This window comes from Maniola hyperantus, chromosome 15 (genome assembly GCF_902806685.2).
Source record: "Maniola hyperantus chromosome 15, iAphHyp1.2, whole genome shotgun sequence".
NCBI lineage: Eukaryota > Metazoa > Arthropoda > Insecta > Lepidoptera > Nymphalidae > Maniola > Maniola hyperantus.
In genome coordinates, this window is record NC_048550.1 from 12,321,249 (window position 1) to 12,338,881 (window position 17,633).

General features: G+C 41.9%; 1 protein-coding gene across 1 annotated transcript; it reads right to left on the reverse strand.

Moving 5' to 3' along the window:
• Positions 1 to 5,720: 5,720 nt before the first annotated feature.
• LOC117988663 (glycoprotein-N-acetylgalactosamine 3-beta-galactosyltransferase 1-like) lies at positions 5,721 to 15,817 on the reverse strand. The gene is given in 8 exon segments (XM_034975825.2): positions 5,721 to 6,035; positions 7,090 to 7,244; positions 8,021 to 8,033; positions 8,035 to 8,148; positions 8,984 to 9,080; positions 9,357 to 9,495; positions 9,888 to 10,120; positions 15,281 to 15,817. Coding segments are annotated over 8 exon segments (1,062 nt in total). The 5' UTR covers positions 15,430 to 15,817; the 3' UTR covers positions 5,721 to 5,873.
• Positions 15,818 to 17,633: the final 1,816 nt, after the last annotated feature.

Here is a 17,633-nt window from a genome sequence, read left to right on the forward strand (position 1 = left end):
CTGAAAAAAAAAATTAAAATCCAACAAAGATTTACAAAGTTACAGGCATTTTAATTTTGGAGTGGGGCGGTCTTCTATACTTTTCTCGCAAAACGAAAATTTGTATGAAACCGCACGAAGCTACTATGGCATTAGTAAGGTGTGACAGCAAAATGCTATATCGCTATCTCTGTCTAATCAGAAATATTTAAATGCTTATAACTTTTTGTTATTTGATCGATTTAATTAGTTTTTTCTAGTGGCTATTTCTGCTGTACACAATCTCTATCCCTTTCCGCATCTAATGGACAGATCTAATAGTATTGCTATCCCTTTCATAATGCTCCCCGAGAAAATGGATAGCACTACACTTAGACCTGTCAATTTAGTTTAAAGACACAAATTTCAAACCCCTATTTCACCCCCTTAGGGGTTGAATTTTCGAAAATCCTCATAATAGCTATCTGCATGCCAAATTTCAGTCCGATCCGTCCAGTAGTTTGAGCTGTGCATTGATAGATCAGCCAGTCAGTCAGTTTCCTTTTCCTTTTAAATATTTCAATAAATAAAAATATTTTTAATTTAATTAAACTTTTACAAGTACTTTTAAGTCTTATTACAAACTTTAGACGCGGATGTTTTAAACTCGTGCTATGAATGGAATGGACGGGTTTAAACTACATACAACTAAAGTTTTTGTGATAAGACCATAAATGTCTAAACAAAAGTTATACTTTAGTAATTAAATTACTAAACTGAGATTCACATAACCATAGACAAACCTAAAAGTATGAAAAAGGTAGGAAGGGTAATCCAAACCAATGCAGTAGGTAGCAGATTCACTGGTTGATTCCAAAAAACTTTTACTAGTGGTTTGGATATTTCAAAACCTCTTTTATAGTTTATTTGGATAAAAAACTTCTATTTCTACCTATTATACCTAGTGTCGAGTATAGTTCTTGCATTTCACGAAGGCCACTGACTCATGCTTGTGTTTAAGTCGTATCGGTATCCGTAAGGTACACTAAATGTGTGCGTTTGACAGCGCTTGCTCGCGACTGATTGGTCCGACATGCACGCACACTTACGCAATGACGATAAACGACGTTACCACAAGTAAAGTACACTAGCCTTCGTAAATTGCAAGAACTGTAGTAAAAATGTGTTTTTCTTAAAAACTAACAAATAAGTTTCTTTGGTGTGATATTATGAACCTAACGACTAGTGATTTACTAAATATACCTACCTAATACATCAAACTTCAAATTAAAAACTAACTAAAAAGTTTAGGTGTCACGCTTGAACTACGAGTATTATATGTCTTTTCTACATTACATACATGATACAAGATAATCATCACAAATATGATACATGTCTTTACAAATTAAGTTACAAAACGCAACCATTCGATATGGCTAGGTATAAGTCCGCAAATTGCTATTGCGCTGAAACCATGTCTCATTAACATCAAAATGACGTCATTTTGACGTCCGCCGAAATAAAAATACATATACCATCAGCTCGAAACTTCAGCCTAGTGCTGACGTCACTAAAATGGCGGCCACGCGCATTAGCAATTTGCGGGACTTACATGTATGTTACGTTTAAAATTTAGTAGAGGCATGGACACACGAAAACGAAAACGTTAGATACTTAAAAGATACAAAAATTGTAAATAGCACTTTTTTCAATAGTCTCGTTCTGCCTCTTAACAGTTAATATTTCAAAATAGTGCGATTACATTTGGTCGCTAGCCCAAACTGAGAAGGGTTTAGCTATATAGTCCACCGCGCTGGCGGCGCTGGTTACGTACGCATTGATAGACAATTCGGATGATGCCTATATAAAAATAAATTGTTTCTTAGGAATTACTAAATAGAGGGTCTACCAAAATTCGTAAAATGCCCTGTTAAGTTTGCTATTTTAAATTATCGATTTAACTAAAAAAAGTGCATTAAATTAGTTACGTCAATGTTTATGACGTCACGTCTATGTATTTCACGCAAGCTCCCTCTTACTATGCGAGCGTTTTGACGTTTGATAAAAAGTAGCTCATTTGACTAGTAGTAGTAGTCATTATCCCTTGGATGAATCATTATCCCTATTAAGGTAGATAGCCGCTGTCAGTGTAACTTGCCGGATACCCGAATTCGGGTAGTCTTTCGGGTATCCAAATATGGGCTAGCGACGATAAGTAATTACGCCCTTAGGTATATAAAACTTTTTTTTAACAATATTTTTATTAATCACTTATTAATAATGTTTAAATAATTGTAAGAAAAAAAACATTTTTAATTGAAAACCTTGACATATCATTCTCAATAAACACTAAATGCAAAATGGAATTATTTTTTAACTATGCTCATTATATACAACTATTTATCATTTCTATTTATTAATATAAATGCCATTTACCTATTCTTAGAACTATTAATAAATAACAATGTCAGTATTTACTTAAGTCTCTACATAATATAAAACAGTCGTTTCTCGCCGTCTGTCCCACTTCCTCCCAAGATCCTCTTGGATCGTTTAGACTATTCAACGGATTTTAGTCCAATTTTCATCAATAGATAGAGCGATTCAAGAGGAAGGTTTATATGCATAGTTTACTACATTTAGTATTTACATTGCACCCGTGCGGAGCCGAGGCAAGTCGCTAGTGTTATATATGTGATTGCGAAACTTTGTTAAAGTTTGTTAACCATAGTATTTTTAGGCCAAATATTATTTTGTTATATTTTAAGTAAATCTATACCAAAGCTGTGTACAGATTGACCCCCATAGATATATAGAAATAAAATCAATAAAAAAACGGAAATTATAAAAATACCAAACATAACTGTTCGGCCATTAACAACTCAAGGATCGGTGATAGCTGCAAATAAAAAATCAATCTGATAATCTGACTTCGAATGTTAATCCAAATTTATTTGGAATGTTATCGCGAGTCGGTAGTGTTAGCAATGGCCGCGGGCAGTGGCTCGGCGCAGTAGCGGATGCCGTAGGGGCGCAGGTGTAGACGAGTGCTACATGTGCTCGGCTCACATATTGGAATGTTATCGCGAGTCGGTAGTGTTAGCAATGGCCGCGGGCAGTGGCTCGGCGCCGTAGCGGATGCCGTAGGGGCGCAGGTGTAGACGAGTGCTACATGTGCTCGGCTCACATATTGGAATGTTATCGCGAGTCGGTAGTGTTAGCAATGGCCGCGGGCAGTGGCTCGGCGCCGTAGCGGATGCCGTAGGGGCGCAGGTGTAGACGAGTGCTACATGTGCTCGGCTCACATATTGGAATGTTATCGCGAGTCGGTAGTGTTAGCAATGGCCGCGGGCAGTGGCTCGGCGCCGTAGCGGATGCCGTAGGGGCGCAGGTGGTAGATGAGTGCTACATGTGCTCGGCTCACATATTGGAATGTTATCGCGAGTCGGTAGTGTTAGCAATGGCCGCGGGCAGTGGCTCGGCGCCGTAGCGGATGCCGTAGGGGCGCAGGTGTAGACGAGTGCTACATGTGCTCGGCTCACATATTGGAATGTTATCGCGAGTCGGTAGTGTTAGCAATGGCCGCGGGTAGTGGCTCGGCGCCGTAGCGGATGCCGTAGGGGCGCAGGTGGTAGATGAGTGCTACATGTGCTCGGCTTACATATTGGAATGTTATCGCGAGTCGGTAGTGTTAGCAATGGCCGCGGGCAGTGGCTCGTCGCCGTAGCGGATGCCGTAGGGGCGCAGGTGTAGACGAGTGCTACATGTGCTCGGCTCACATATTGGAATGTTATCGCGAGTCGGTAGTGTTAGCAATGGCCGCGGGCAGTGGCTCGGCGCCGTAGCGGATGCCGTAGGGGCGCAGGTGTAGACGAGTGCTACATGTGCTCGGCTCACATATTGGAATGTTATCGCGAGTCGGTAGTGTTAGCAATGGCCGCGGGCAGTGGCTCGGCGCCGTAGCGGATGCCGTAGGGGCGCAGGTGTAGACGAGTGCTACATGTGCTCGGCTCACATATTGGAATGTTATCGCGAGTCGGTAGTGTTAGCAATGGCCGCGGGCAGTGGCTCGGCGCCGTAGCGGATGCCGTAGGGGCGCAGGTGGTAGATGAGTGCTACATGTGCTCGGCTCACATATTGGAATGTTATCGCGAGTCGGTAGTGTTAGCAATGGCCGCGGGCAGTGGCTCGGCGCCGTAGCGGATGCCGTAGGGGCGCAGGTGTAGACGAGTGCTACATGTGCTCGGCTCACATATTGGAATGTTATCGCGAGTCGGTAGTGTTAGCAATGGCCGCGGGCAGTGGCTCGGCGCCGTAGCGGATGCCGTAGGGGCGCAGGTGTAGACGAGTGCTACATGTGCTCGGCTCACATATTGGAATGTTATCGCGAGTCGGTAGTGTTAGCAATGGCCGCGGGCAGTGGCTCGGCGCCGTAGCGGATGCCGTAGGGGCGCAGGTGTAGACGAGTGCTACATGTGCTCGGCTCACATATTGGAATGTTATCGCGAGTCGGTAGTGTTAGCAATGGCCGCGGGCAGTGGCTCGGCGCCGTAGCGGATGCCGTAGGGGCGCAGGTGTAGACGAGTGCTACATGTGCTCGGCTCACATATTGGAATGTTATCGCGAGTCGGTAGTGTTAGCAATGGCCGCGGGCAGTTTCTCGGCGCCGTAGCGGATGCCGTAGGGGCGCAGGTGTAGACGAGTGCTACATGTGCTCGGCTCACATATTGGAATGTTATCGCGAGTCGGTAGTGTTAGCAATGGCCGCGGGCAGTGGCTCGGCGCCGTAGCGGATGCCGTAGGGGCGCAGGTGTAGACGAGTGCTACATGTGCTCGGCTCACATATTGGAATGTTATCGCGAGTCGGTAGTGTTAGCAATGGCCGCGGGCAGTGGCTCGGCGCCGTAGCGGATGCCGTAGGGGCGCAGGTGTAGACGAGTGCTACATGTGCTCGGCTCACATATTGGAATGTTATCGCGAGTCGGTAGTGTTAGCAATGGCCGCGGGCAGTGGCTCGGCGCCGTAGCGGATGCCGTAGGGGCGCAGGTGTAGACGAGTGCTACATGTGCTCGGCTCACATATTGGAATGTTATCGCGAGTCGGTAGTGTTAGCAATGGCCGCGGGCAGTGGCTCGGCGCCGTAGCGGATGCCGTAGGGGCGCAGGTGTAGACGAGTGCTACATGTGCTCGGCTCACATATTGGAATGTTATCGCGAGTCGGTAGTGTTAGCAATGGCCGCGGGCAGTGGCTCGGCGCCGTAGCGGATGCCGTAGGGGCGCAGGTGTAGACGAGTGCTACATGTGCTCGGCTCACATATTGGAATGTTATCGCGAGTCGGTAGTGTTAGCAATGGCCGCGGGCAGTGGCTCGGCGCCGTAGCGGATGCCGTAGGGGCGCAGGTGTAGACGAGTGCTACATGTGCTCGGCTCACATATTGGAATGTTATCGCGAGTCGGTAGTGTTAGCAATGGCCGCGGGCAGTGGCTCGGCGCCGTAGCGGATGCCGTAGGGGCGCAGGTGTAGACGAGTGCTACATGTGCTCGGCTCACATATTGGAATGTTATCGCGAGTCGGTAGTGTTAGCAATGGCCGCGGGCAGTGGCTCGTCGCCGTAGCGGATGCCGTAGGGGCGCAGGTGTAGACGAGTGCTACATGTGCTCGGCTCACATATTGGAATGTTATCGCGAGTCGGTAGTGTTAGCAATGGCCGCGGGCAGTGGCTCGGCGCCGTAGCGGATGCCGTAGGGGCGCAGGTGTAGACGAGTGCTACATGTGCTCGGCTCACATATTGGAATGTTATCGCGAGTCGGTAGTGTTAGCAATGGCCGCGGGCAGTGGCTCGGCGCAGTAGCGGATGCCGTAGGGGCGCAGGTGTAGACGAGTGCTACATGTGCTCGGCTCACATATTGGAATGTTATCGCGAGTCGGTAGTGTTAGCAATGGCCGCGGGCAGTGGCTCGGCGCCGTAGCGGATGCCGTAGGGGCGCAGGTGGTAGATGAGGTAGTCCAACACGTACATCTGCTCGGGATCCACATAGTGGAACGACACCGCGTGATCCGAGCAACAGTCCAGACCCTGCACCGGGAAACGTCAACTTTGTTATTTTCAGTATATGTGCTCGTAAGGGCGCCTGTTCACTGAAGCGGAGCAAAGCGGAGATATGATGAGCAGACCAAAATAACATGATAATTTTATTCCGTCATCTGACAATGCATGGTCAACTATACACATCTCCGCTCAGCTCCGCTTCAGTGGACAGGCACCCTAAAGTGGTTGTTTTTACAACACTCAAAATTATAAACTAGAGTCTAGTTAGAGGAAGATCGCACATTTGCGTTAATAATTTAGTTACTAGACTAATAACGTAAATGTGCGATCGTTTTTGGGCACAAAAGGGAAGAAGAGATTCGATGTAAGGAATCCCATGAGTCTATCACCTTTACTCATAGAGATAAGTAAACAAGTAGTGTTACCTCGTCGGTCGGTAGGATAGTAGATTTATTTCCAGTACCAAAGGCCGCCATTTTGTTGGGGGACAGATGGTCCTTGGGCACGAAAGGAAAAAAAACCGCCCACAATGTAAGGAATCCCTTGAGTCCATCGCCTTTACTCTTAGAGATAAGTGAACAAGTAGTAGTAATACCTCGTCGGAAGGATAGTAAATGTACTTCCAGTACTAAAAGCCGCCATCTTTGTTGGGGAACAGATGGTCCTTGAGCACGGAAGGGAATAACCGCCCACGATGTAAGGAATTCCGTAGTCTATCGTCTTTATTCCTAGAGATAAGTAAGCAAGTAGTAGTTACCTCGTCGGAAGGATAGTAAATGTACTTCCAGTACCAAAAGCCGCCATCTTTGTTAGGGAAGAGATGATCCTTGGGCACGAAAGGGAATAACCGCCCACGATGTAAGGAATTTCGTAGTCTATCGTCTTTATTCCTAGAGATAAGTAAGCAAGTTTTAGTTACCTCGTCGGAAGGATAGTAAATGTACTTCCAGTACCAAAAGCCGCCATCTTTGTTAGGGAAGAGATGATCCTTGGGCACGAAAGGGAATAACCGCCCACGATGTAAGGAATTTCGTAGTCTATCGTCTTTATTCCTAGAGATAAGTAAGCAAGTTTTAGTTACCTCGTCGGAAGGATAGTAAATGTACTTCCAGTACCAAAAGCCGCCATCTTTGTTAGGGAAGAGATGATCCTTGGGCACGAAAGGGAAGAACCGCCCACGATGTAAGGAATCCCGCGAGTCCATCGCTTTTACTCCAATATGCTGCAGGCAAATACCTGGAGATTATATAAATAAAACATTCTTATTTCTTACAAATTAAATAAATAAAGAGAGCAAAAATAATATTATATCAAGATATCGAAATTGCAAAGAGCGACAATTAATTAATTAATTAGATAAGACAATTAATTAACTATTAAACATCCAACGATTCTGCTTACTATTTTAATTTTTTTTGAATTCTTCTTGGTTCTTGTAATTTACTTAAAAAATCTAAATATATAAAAGGAAAAGGTGACTGACTGACTGACTGATCTATCAACGCACAGCTCAAACTACTGGACGGATCGGGCTGAAATTTGGCATGCAGGTAGCTATTATAACGTAGGCATCCGCTAAGAAAGGATTTTTGAAAATTCAACCCCTAAGGGGGTGAAATAGGGGTTTGAAATTTGTGTAGTCCACGCGAACGAAGTCGCGGCCATAAGCTAGTATAAATATAAATTTCTTCTTGGAATTAATTCAAGTTCTTTTGACGATTAGAAGTGAACAATAACGTCTTTCATATGTATAAGTTTAATATAGATGATTTTACAAAACTTTTGTCTTCATTTCGTAATAAGAAACATACATGTGTATATGTGTGCAAACATGGCCACTTGAGCGATGACATTTTGTTTGTGTCCTGTCATCTGCCTATAGTACGCGACAGGTCGAGATTGGCATCAATCCGGTGCGGGATAGCGCGGGTGTGCGGGGCGTCCCCCCACCTCATACCCCGAATGCCATCTCGACCTTTCGCGGACTATACTATGGATATGAAGTAATTTACCCATTTCAGCGTCCATCAGCACCATGATCGCTGGCCTTGCACAGATGAGGCGAGGGAAGCCCCTTGTTCACGAATCGGTCCAGCGCCTCGCGACTCAGCACGTAGCCCGCGCCGCCGCTCATGTAGCCCTGATACAAAATATTTGATAATGGGCATTTACGGGAGCAGTTTTTGCTAGCGTTATCATCATCATCATCATCATCATTAAAAAGATCAATTAAAAGAGCAACCGCCGAGTTTCTGCTGGTTCTTCTCGGTGGGAACGGCGTTCCGAACCAGTGGTAAATTTAAACTACCTGACTATTCATAAACACTTGTAAAAAGTTTACATGAATAAAAAAACATTCTATTCTATTCATCAACCGACAGACGTCCACAGCTGAACATAGGTCACTTGTAGGGACTTCCACACGCCACGGTCTTGCGCCGCCTGAATCCAGCGGCTCCCTGCGACTCATCTGATGTCGTCCGTCCATCTAGTGGGAGGTCTTCCAATGCTGCGTCTTCCGGTGCGAGGTCGCCATTCCAGCACCTTGGGATCCCAACGTCTATCGGTTTTACGAACTATGTGCCCTGCCCATTGTCACTTCAGCTTCGCAACCCGTTGAGCTATATCAGTTACTCTAGTTTTCCTACGGATCTCCTCATTTCTGATTCGATCACGTAGAGAAACTCCATGCATAGCTCTCTGCATCACCCGCTGAGTGACTGAGCTTTCTTATGAGCTAGCGTTATAATTACACCCTACCTATATAATATTTGCAAAGTAGATATAAATCCCTCAAATTGCTATTGCGCTGGAACCATGTCTCATTAACATCGAAACATTTTGACGTCATTTTGACATCAGCCGAAATAAAAATATATCATCAGCTCAAAACTTCAGTCTAGTGCTGACGTCACTAAAATGGCGGCCACGCGCATTAGCAATTTGCGGGACTTATACAACAAAGACGAACTAACCTGCGAAGTGAAAGGCTTGAAACGGCAGCCGAAATATATCGGCTCTTTACTGTCATGCTCTGATAACATGTATCTGAGATTTTCCACTACTACGTACCTGAAACGAAAATATTTTCAACTTGAAATTTCCAGATATTTACAAAAGTGAGTGTAATTTTTTTTCATTTAATATCTTACCTGCCCCCCAATTATGTAAGAAAAACGTATTCATTGTAATCGTCAACAAATTCTGCCTTTTGATTGGTTGATCCGCTGTTAACATTTTTTCACAGCCAATCAAAGGGCAGAATTTGTTGACCTTTTCATATTAAATTAGTAAGAAGAGGATGCGAATGTGATTCATGAAATCATTGTGAAGTTCCTGAGTACATACGTATCATCATCAGCCTTCAGGAACCAGTCGGCGTCTCTCCTATGGTGCTCGTATACGTAGCGGAAGGCTGCCTTGGTCTTCGCCCACAGGTAGTCTCTACCCTCCGACACAGGCAGCTTTACCGCTGGCAGTGAACTGTCTGGAAGCAAGATACTAACATTGCGGTGGTAGCCTAGTTAAGACGTCGTCGCCCTTATACGGGAAGTCAGGGGTACGATCCAGGTTTCGCACCTCTTACTTTTCGGAGTTATATGTGTTTCAAGCAATTTAATATCACTTGCTTTAACAGTGAAGGAAAACGTCGTGAAGAAATCTACATGCCTGAGAGTTCACATACTGAGGAAACCTCCATAATATTTTTAAAGATTTGCACTTAGCTATCTCGTTCATAACCGGTTTTTCCTCGTCTCATAAAATAATATCAAACTACCCTCAATCTAATGCACAGAGTGGTCATTTGACTTTCGATCGTCGAGTAAGGTGGACGTGTCACGTGAAATAAAGCGATCTACCTTCGATATTTAAACTTACCTTCAGCAGTGCTCATGAACAGCAGTATATTACACCGCTTCCCCCACGTTGCCTTAACATGCTGAGCCTTCTTCATATGATTTTTGGGTTGCGTCATGACCCAGCATAGAACTCGTACACGTTTAGCAAGCTCGTCCGCAACAGATCTGTCTTCATCCCTATGCGCTGGCTCATCACTGCCATGATCTTGAACGCTTACTATTGGATGCTTCTCGAGATCCCTTGCAGAATCCCTAAAAATTCGACATAATTTTTACAAATAATCATTTTTTTCCACCATTCCAACCAATAAAGCAAAATTCATAGCTTTTTGTTCTCTCATAGGTGTCATAAAGTCCTCAAAATCGTGCGAATATGATTATTACCTATGGAGACCAAATATAAAAGTTCGTCATGCATAATTAAATGGTTTTAAGCCCCAGATCTGTCACATTCGTTCATGCGTATGGACGCATCGAGATATGGCTTTTGTGCACTGGGTCGTCACGACACCGATATGTATTTGATGACAGTTGACTTTTGCAATTTTTGCTACTAATGAACACTAGGGACCCGGCGACTTTTTGGTTGGTCACTCAAAATGGTTAACGCTGACGTTTTTGTCTTTGTCATTTGTATGGGATTGAGTAACAGAGAGAGCTCCATACTATAATTTCTCTCCGTGGATAAAGTAGGTATAGATAGCGCCCAAAAGCAAGCTGAAGCTTCTAGATAATGCAACCACTCTTATTCAAATAATCGCGATACGCATCATCTAACGGTCAAAATTAATAAATCAATCTATCTGTAATCGATCGATAAGTCGCATACAGTTCTTGTAATTCACGATGGCGAGTGAACTTTACTTCTGGTTACGTCGTATACACGGACATTGTGTAAGGGTGCGTGCATTTCGGACCAATCAGTCGCGAGCAAGCGCTCTTTAACGCACACATTTACTGTACCTTACTTATACCGATACGACTATTTTAGAGAACACTGGTAATCTAATCTATTCTTTGAGGAAATATTATTATCTAAAAATATAAAAGGAAAAGGTGACTGACTGACTGATCTATCAACGTACAGCTCAAACTACTGGACGGATCGGGCTGAAATTTGGCATGCAGATAGCTATTATGACGTAGGCTTCCGTTAAGAAAGGATTTTTGAAAAATCAACCCCTAAGGGGGTGAAATAGGGGTTTGAAATTTGTGTAGTCCATGCGGACGAAGACGCGAGCATAAGCTAGTTAGTACATAATCATTCAATGAATCAGCTTCTATCTGATTAGATAGGCTTCCGCCTATCTAATCAGATAGGCGGATGCCTAAATTATAGTCACTCCCCAGGTCCTTAACTTATCCATGCAAGAACTTTCATTGTTCCGTTACGGCGTGACTGAATGACAAACCAACAAACACACACACTTTCACATTTATATTATTTTTTGCCTTTTCCTCCATTTCCTTCCCTGGGATGGCGGGGTCTGTAAGACCCCGCCATCCCCTTCGTGGGTTATTTCTTTTTTACCACCCAGAAAAAAGGAGCCCCGCAAAGCGGGGCTCCGTCGACGGGCCCCGGTCGACGAGAAGAGACCACCACTATGGTGGGGGGTCTCTCTCATCCCCCCCGCTCCCACATCAAGAGCGAGCGAAGCGAGCTCGGGACTTGGGGCACTCCGACTCGGAACGGTTAGGTTTTTTGTTAATTAGTTATTTTATCAAATAATAAATTTATCATCTATTATTTTGTAAAATCGCGAATTTGAAAAACAAATTATTTGGTGAAATAATAATTTTTTAAATGATATTTTAACATTCAGCAAATTTGCAAAGTAAAACATTTGTGAATAGAATATTTGTCAAATGGATCTTTTGTAAAATGATATGTTTGCGGTATACGACGTTTGTGATTTGATTAGTTTTACAAAAGTTTTTGGTGAACTGATAATTTGTCATACGTTTTTTGTCAATCATTAGTGAACCAAAAAAATTACATAGCGAATTTGCTTATAAATTGTAGGCGTAGGCAGATCTCAGTAAGTGCCCGACCATGTGCGAGTCAGTTTAGCGCGCCGAGGGTTCCGTACTACAATCGTATTTTTCGACATTTTGCACGATAAATTAAAAACCGCGTTAGGCATAAAAATAAATAAAAATCCGTTTCAAAATGTACAGGTAAAGCTCTTTTATATGAGACCTCACTAGTTAAAGTAATCTTGCTTTGAAAGTTGAAAATACCTACTAATATTTCTATAATATTATTCTATAACGTCTTCCGGTGCGAGGTCGCTATTCCAGCACCTTGGGACCCCAACGTCTATCGCTCTTACGAACTATGTGCCCTGCCCATTGCCACTTCAGCTTCGCAACCCGTTGAGCTATGTTGGTTACTCTAGTTCTCCTACCGATCGACGCGACTTACCAAAATGTTAGTACTTGTACAATTATCAGTTCTTATCTTCGCGTGGTATAAAAACTAAAATATCACTGAGATTGCATTTTATCACCGGGATCTCTAAAGGTACAACAGCGCTCTATAAGTAAAGATAACAATTATTTTTAAGTAGTTAAGTATGTTATTCATATCTACATACTGGACAGATTAGATCCGATCCATTTAAAACTTTGTACAGTTGTTGTTGGTACTTGGAAACGACAAATCTGTAGTTGAATTTTATTGACTCCGCGGAAAACTATTTTCCACGACAAAAGGATGACTATCATCATTCATCACTAATCTAAAGATCTATGGGAGAGAGAGATTACCTACCCTTAAACTTTTGTCTGGCAAGGGGTTGCCACAACACTGTATGTGAAAATTATTTTTAAAGCTGATAAAGTGACTTAGTGAATGAGGAAGTTTCTAGGCTACGTTCCATAAAATTTTCATAGATGGCGCTGAATACTACCACCACTAAAGATGAAAAATAATACCTATATCTGTATAATCTATGCTTTTATGTTTAGGTCGTGTCAATAAATGACATAGAATATGAAGAGTAAGAGCTACAGTGCAGAGCGGGCACTGCAATTTTCCTTACGTTTCTTCCCCACAAAATCTGTGAATTATAATAGAAGTAATTAATTATTATTGCATCCGATTTAAATTTAAAAATTTAAAGCATAAATCATAATATAGTTATAGTAATATTTTTCATCTTTAGTGGTGGTAGATTTCAGCGCCATCTAGGAAAATTTTATCGAAAGTTGCCCTGAAACTTCCTCATTCTGACTGAGATCTATAGAGCGTACCCACTTTGACGTTGCCAGACTTTACTTAAAATTTAAAATGCGACTTGACCTATACGCTGATATTATGTCAGTTAGTCAGTTTATATACAATATACATGTCAAGAAAATAACAAATTTGATATTACATATATTATGATAGATAGTGAAATCCGGAATCAATAAATTCAAAAGTCATTAAACGTTATCTTTTAATAGCAAAGGTTAGCTAATAGAAACTAAAAGAAAATTTATTTCCCAATCCTCATAAAACTCATTCCACGTAAAGGCCTAATACCTCCCCCCATCCCCTCCCCTCCCCCTCCGTCACTCGGTCCCCAAAATCATTAGTAATATCGGCTTGATATCTTGTTATCGTATAATATTTTGTGATAACGAACATTTTGTTATGATATAGGCAGGAGACATTTTTTAATCAACATACTTAATAAGTATTATTTGGCCAGAAATTTTCCTAGTGCCTCTCCTTAAGCTTACAAAAAAACTATATTATTATGTCCTCTAAATGCACCTTGTGTCACAGTGTTACACACGGGGGGTGTGACTCAACGGGAATAACCCTTTGATTTGAATAAATGTTTAATAATAATATATTTTAAATAATACGCTTCTGAAGGTATGGCTCTAGCTTATCAATAACTATAGTCCTTCGTAGCAGCTTAAAAATACCAAAAATACAAGTGCAATGTGCAATATTATTTTTAATACATAAAATGTTAAGGAAGCATTATTTTAACATACCACAATAAATAAAATGCAATTACAAATAAACATGCGACAATAGACTGAAACTCGAGTATAATGAGTTTTCAGTGATGTCTTATGGCTCCAGTACACATTGGTCTAATGTATTCGGCAAGTGATCGTATAAAAACCCACAAAAGTCGACAGGGAAGCCATGTGGCCCTGTATACATACGCCGAGTGCGTTCGGCTAATGTGTACTCGGCTTATCTTTACACCTGTACAGGTTTAGACTTTAGATTAAGACAGTGACTGACATAACTATACATGCGACGCGGACGCGAGGCACTAGCACAAAAAATAGGCTAATCCGCACTGTCAATGGTGTTGAACCAGCAGGGCGATTGTCTAAAACCTGCATCAATCATTATTACAATCTCAATTGTTCTGATTGGCTGAATTTGTGCGATTCTTGTTGCAACAATGCATTGTGGCCAATAGTGAGCGAGCATTAACCAATCAGAGATGATTGCGATCGTGACATTGTAGCTGTCAAACAACCGCGGTAGGGCCACAGAGTTCGTGTTTCTACGTTCCACCCTTCTGGCAAACGGACGACGAAAACCGACCTGAGCATACCACTGGCGTCAATCACAGTCCAACTCAAAACCTTTCTTACACCAGGGGCAAATCTAGCAGAAAATCGCGAGCGGAATTCGGCACGCCGAAAATCGTCCTCAGCGATGTCTGCGCAAATGTTTCGCATCGTTTTGTATTTCAATATGGGCAACTTTAAGCAGTTATGATGACTGACTACATCAAACTACGACTGCCTAGCTAAATTCAATTTTCCTTTTATTGTCATACACGAAACCATTTGGGTGGTTCGTGTACAGTACCCGACAGGAAAGATTACACATCGGACTTTAGAAAGAGATAATCAGCAGCTTCAGTTTCGTAGAATGTTGTCAGAGGCAGCGACAAAACGTTAGGTATGAGTGATAGAGACGACGCTCTACAAAGCCAACGCTACCGATTATCTCTTTCTAAAGTTCAATGTGCAATCTTTCCTGCCGGTAACAGTACTTAGTTCAACGATCAATTACTATTCGAGCTGTCCGTATACTCCCGCTGTTATTATTCTTGCAACTCACGAAGACGAGTGAACTTTATTTGTGGTTACGTCGTATACAAGGACATTGCGTAAATGTGCGTGCATGTCGGACCAATCAGTCGTTAGCAAGCGCTCGCAAACGCACTCCTTTAGTGTACTTTACTTATACCGATACGACTTAATACAAGCATGAGCCACTCGCCCTCGTGAAATGCAAGAAGACATTGCAACGGATTTTCATAGGAATCCCACACGCGATTTTTCATTAGATCTGTCCCTACATTAATTAAAGAAGCTTTGCGACAGAAAATACAACAAGCACAATAAAGGCGTGCGCACATCATGCGAATAGTTAACAGTTACCTGTAAGTCGACCAGGCTACTTCACGAGAGAATCCGGCCGATGTTAATAGTATGTACGCAAAACTAAAGCCGGCGGATATTCCAATCACCAGGGTTAGCACAAAGCGGCGGCCCATCACCCTGCCCTCCGCCTGCACAGGGGTGTACATAGCCAAATATTTTTTTTGGCCGAAAAAATGCCAAAAAAAATTTTTTTCAAAGAGGAATAACGTCCACAATATTTTTTTAACAAAAATTCAGCAATTTTACACGAAAGTTTTTGTCCAATTTCTCGCAAGTGTGTTCATGCAATATAAGTAGGTATTTACCGAACAACGATATTTCATTTTTCCGATTAACATTATTCTTATTTATAGGTAGGTACTATTCAAAGCACAGTCAAAGTTTTTTTTAGAGAAAAATCAATGTTTTTATTAACCGTAAATATGTAAAAATCCCGCTAAATACACAAATACAGTCCATATTTTTTTTATTTACTTGTTTAATTTTTGTTTTTTGTTTTTATCGAAAAAAATGCCTATTTATTATCACAACGCGCGAATGTGTGTCCACGCAAAGTTTTGTCAACCGTCTGAACCGTCGATAAGTATTGCATTGTAATTATTATTTTTTCCACTTATCTACCTATCTCAGAACAATAAAAATAATAGAAGGAATCGCTTTTGTAAAATTTTTAGAGTTCCGCAGTCGAATATGGAAACTGTCATAGAAATACAATACGAATTTCTTCATTGCGAATCTGGGTAAACATTGGAAATGTTACAAAAACAAAGAGGTACAGAAAAATTCTGCCTATTTCTATGCAATATGTTATGAGACACAGACAACGTGTAGATACATAGTTTTGGTAAAATCAGTCAAATTAAATGTTCATCATAGTTTCGCCTTTACGTGAAAGAAATTATAAAAGTTATAAAGCTAATACAATAAAGCAGTTCCTATTACTTACTATGTCTAGTACCCATTTACGTAGGTACAGTAATTTATGAAAACTGATGCTGGAAGGGTGTTCCAAATCTTAGCGGTTTCGAATCAGAAATGAAGAGGCAAATCGCTTCGTGCATTGCATTGGGTGCAGACCTTGGCGATGCCTTGCGGTACTATAGTAGAAAGGTCCTTCTATTATATTCATTGTTCTGAGGCATCTAATATCTATAGGCTAAACTTTACTAGGACCACATTGTGACGACCGTGTCGGATGCGCCTACAATTGAAGTTATGAGAGTGACATCTTTTGTTGAATAATTATTGTACACTAGTTATTATAACATTTTGCTACACATATTTAAATTGCGATGAAGGCCTTTTTATTTTTCCTTTATTATATTCAGTGTGTTTTGCATTCAGTACGCGGCAGAAAGTAATGTACATCGGCCTTTAGAATGACATTGCGGCTTTGTAGAGCGTTGTCTCTGTTACTCATACTTATATGATGTTTTGTCAGTCTCAACGACAGGGACAACGCTCTACAAATCTGCTATCTCCTCCTAAAGGTCGAAGTACATTACTTACTGCCGCGTGCTGTACTTTACACGAGGACTTTTTCAATGTCATTATAATAAAAAAACCCGTATTAAAAATTAAAAATAAAATAGAAATGTGTTATTTCTTGTTCAGTGGTACGGAACCCTTTGTGCGCGAAACCGACTCGCACTTGACCGATTTTATTTAATTTTTTGATTAAAATAGGACTTGTTTACGGTTTATTCGGGCCATATAGCCCATATCGATAAGACTGCACGAGTTTCCTGCTGGTTATCCTTGCTAGCTAAGTATATAATAATAATCTAAATATGTATATAAAAGGAAAAGGTGACTGACTGACTGACTGATCTATCAACGCACAGCTCAAACTACTGGACGGATCGGGCTGAAATTTGGCATGCAGATAGCTATTATGACGTAACCTATAGGTACCTAACGAGAATAAACAGCTGATATGTACGGATATCACTACCCATATTATAAATGCGAAAGTGTGTTTGTTTGTTGGTTTGTCCTTCAATCACGACGCAACGGAGCAACACGGATTGACGTGATTTTTTGCATGGGTATAGTTAAAGTTCTGGAGAGGACATAGGTTACTTTTCATCCCAGAAAATCAATCAGTTCCCACGGGATTTTTAAAAACCTAAATCCACGCGACCGAAGTTGCGGGTATCAGCTAGTGTAACATAATATTATGTATATTAGTTATTTATGAAATAGGGCAATTGTACAATGACTATCAATTCACTTTTGTTAACGGTCTGAAATTAGGTCTCGTTTATCGAGATGGTGCTCAAGCAAACACAGTACATTGGAACACATAAATATAGATAATAAAAATAAAACCGGTCAAGTGCGAGTCGGA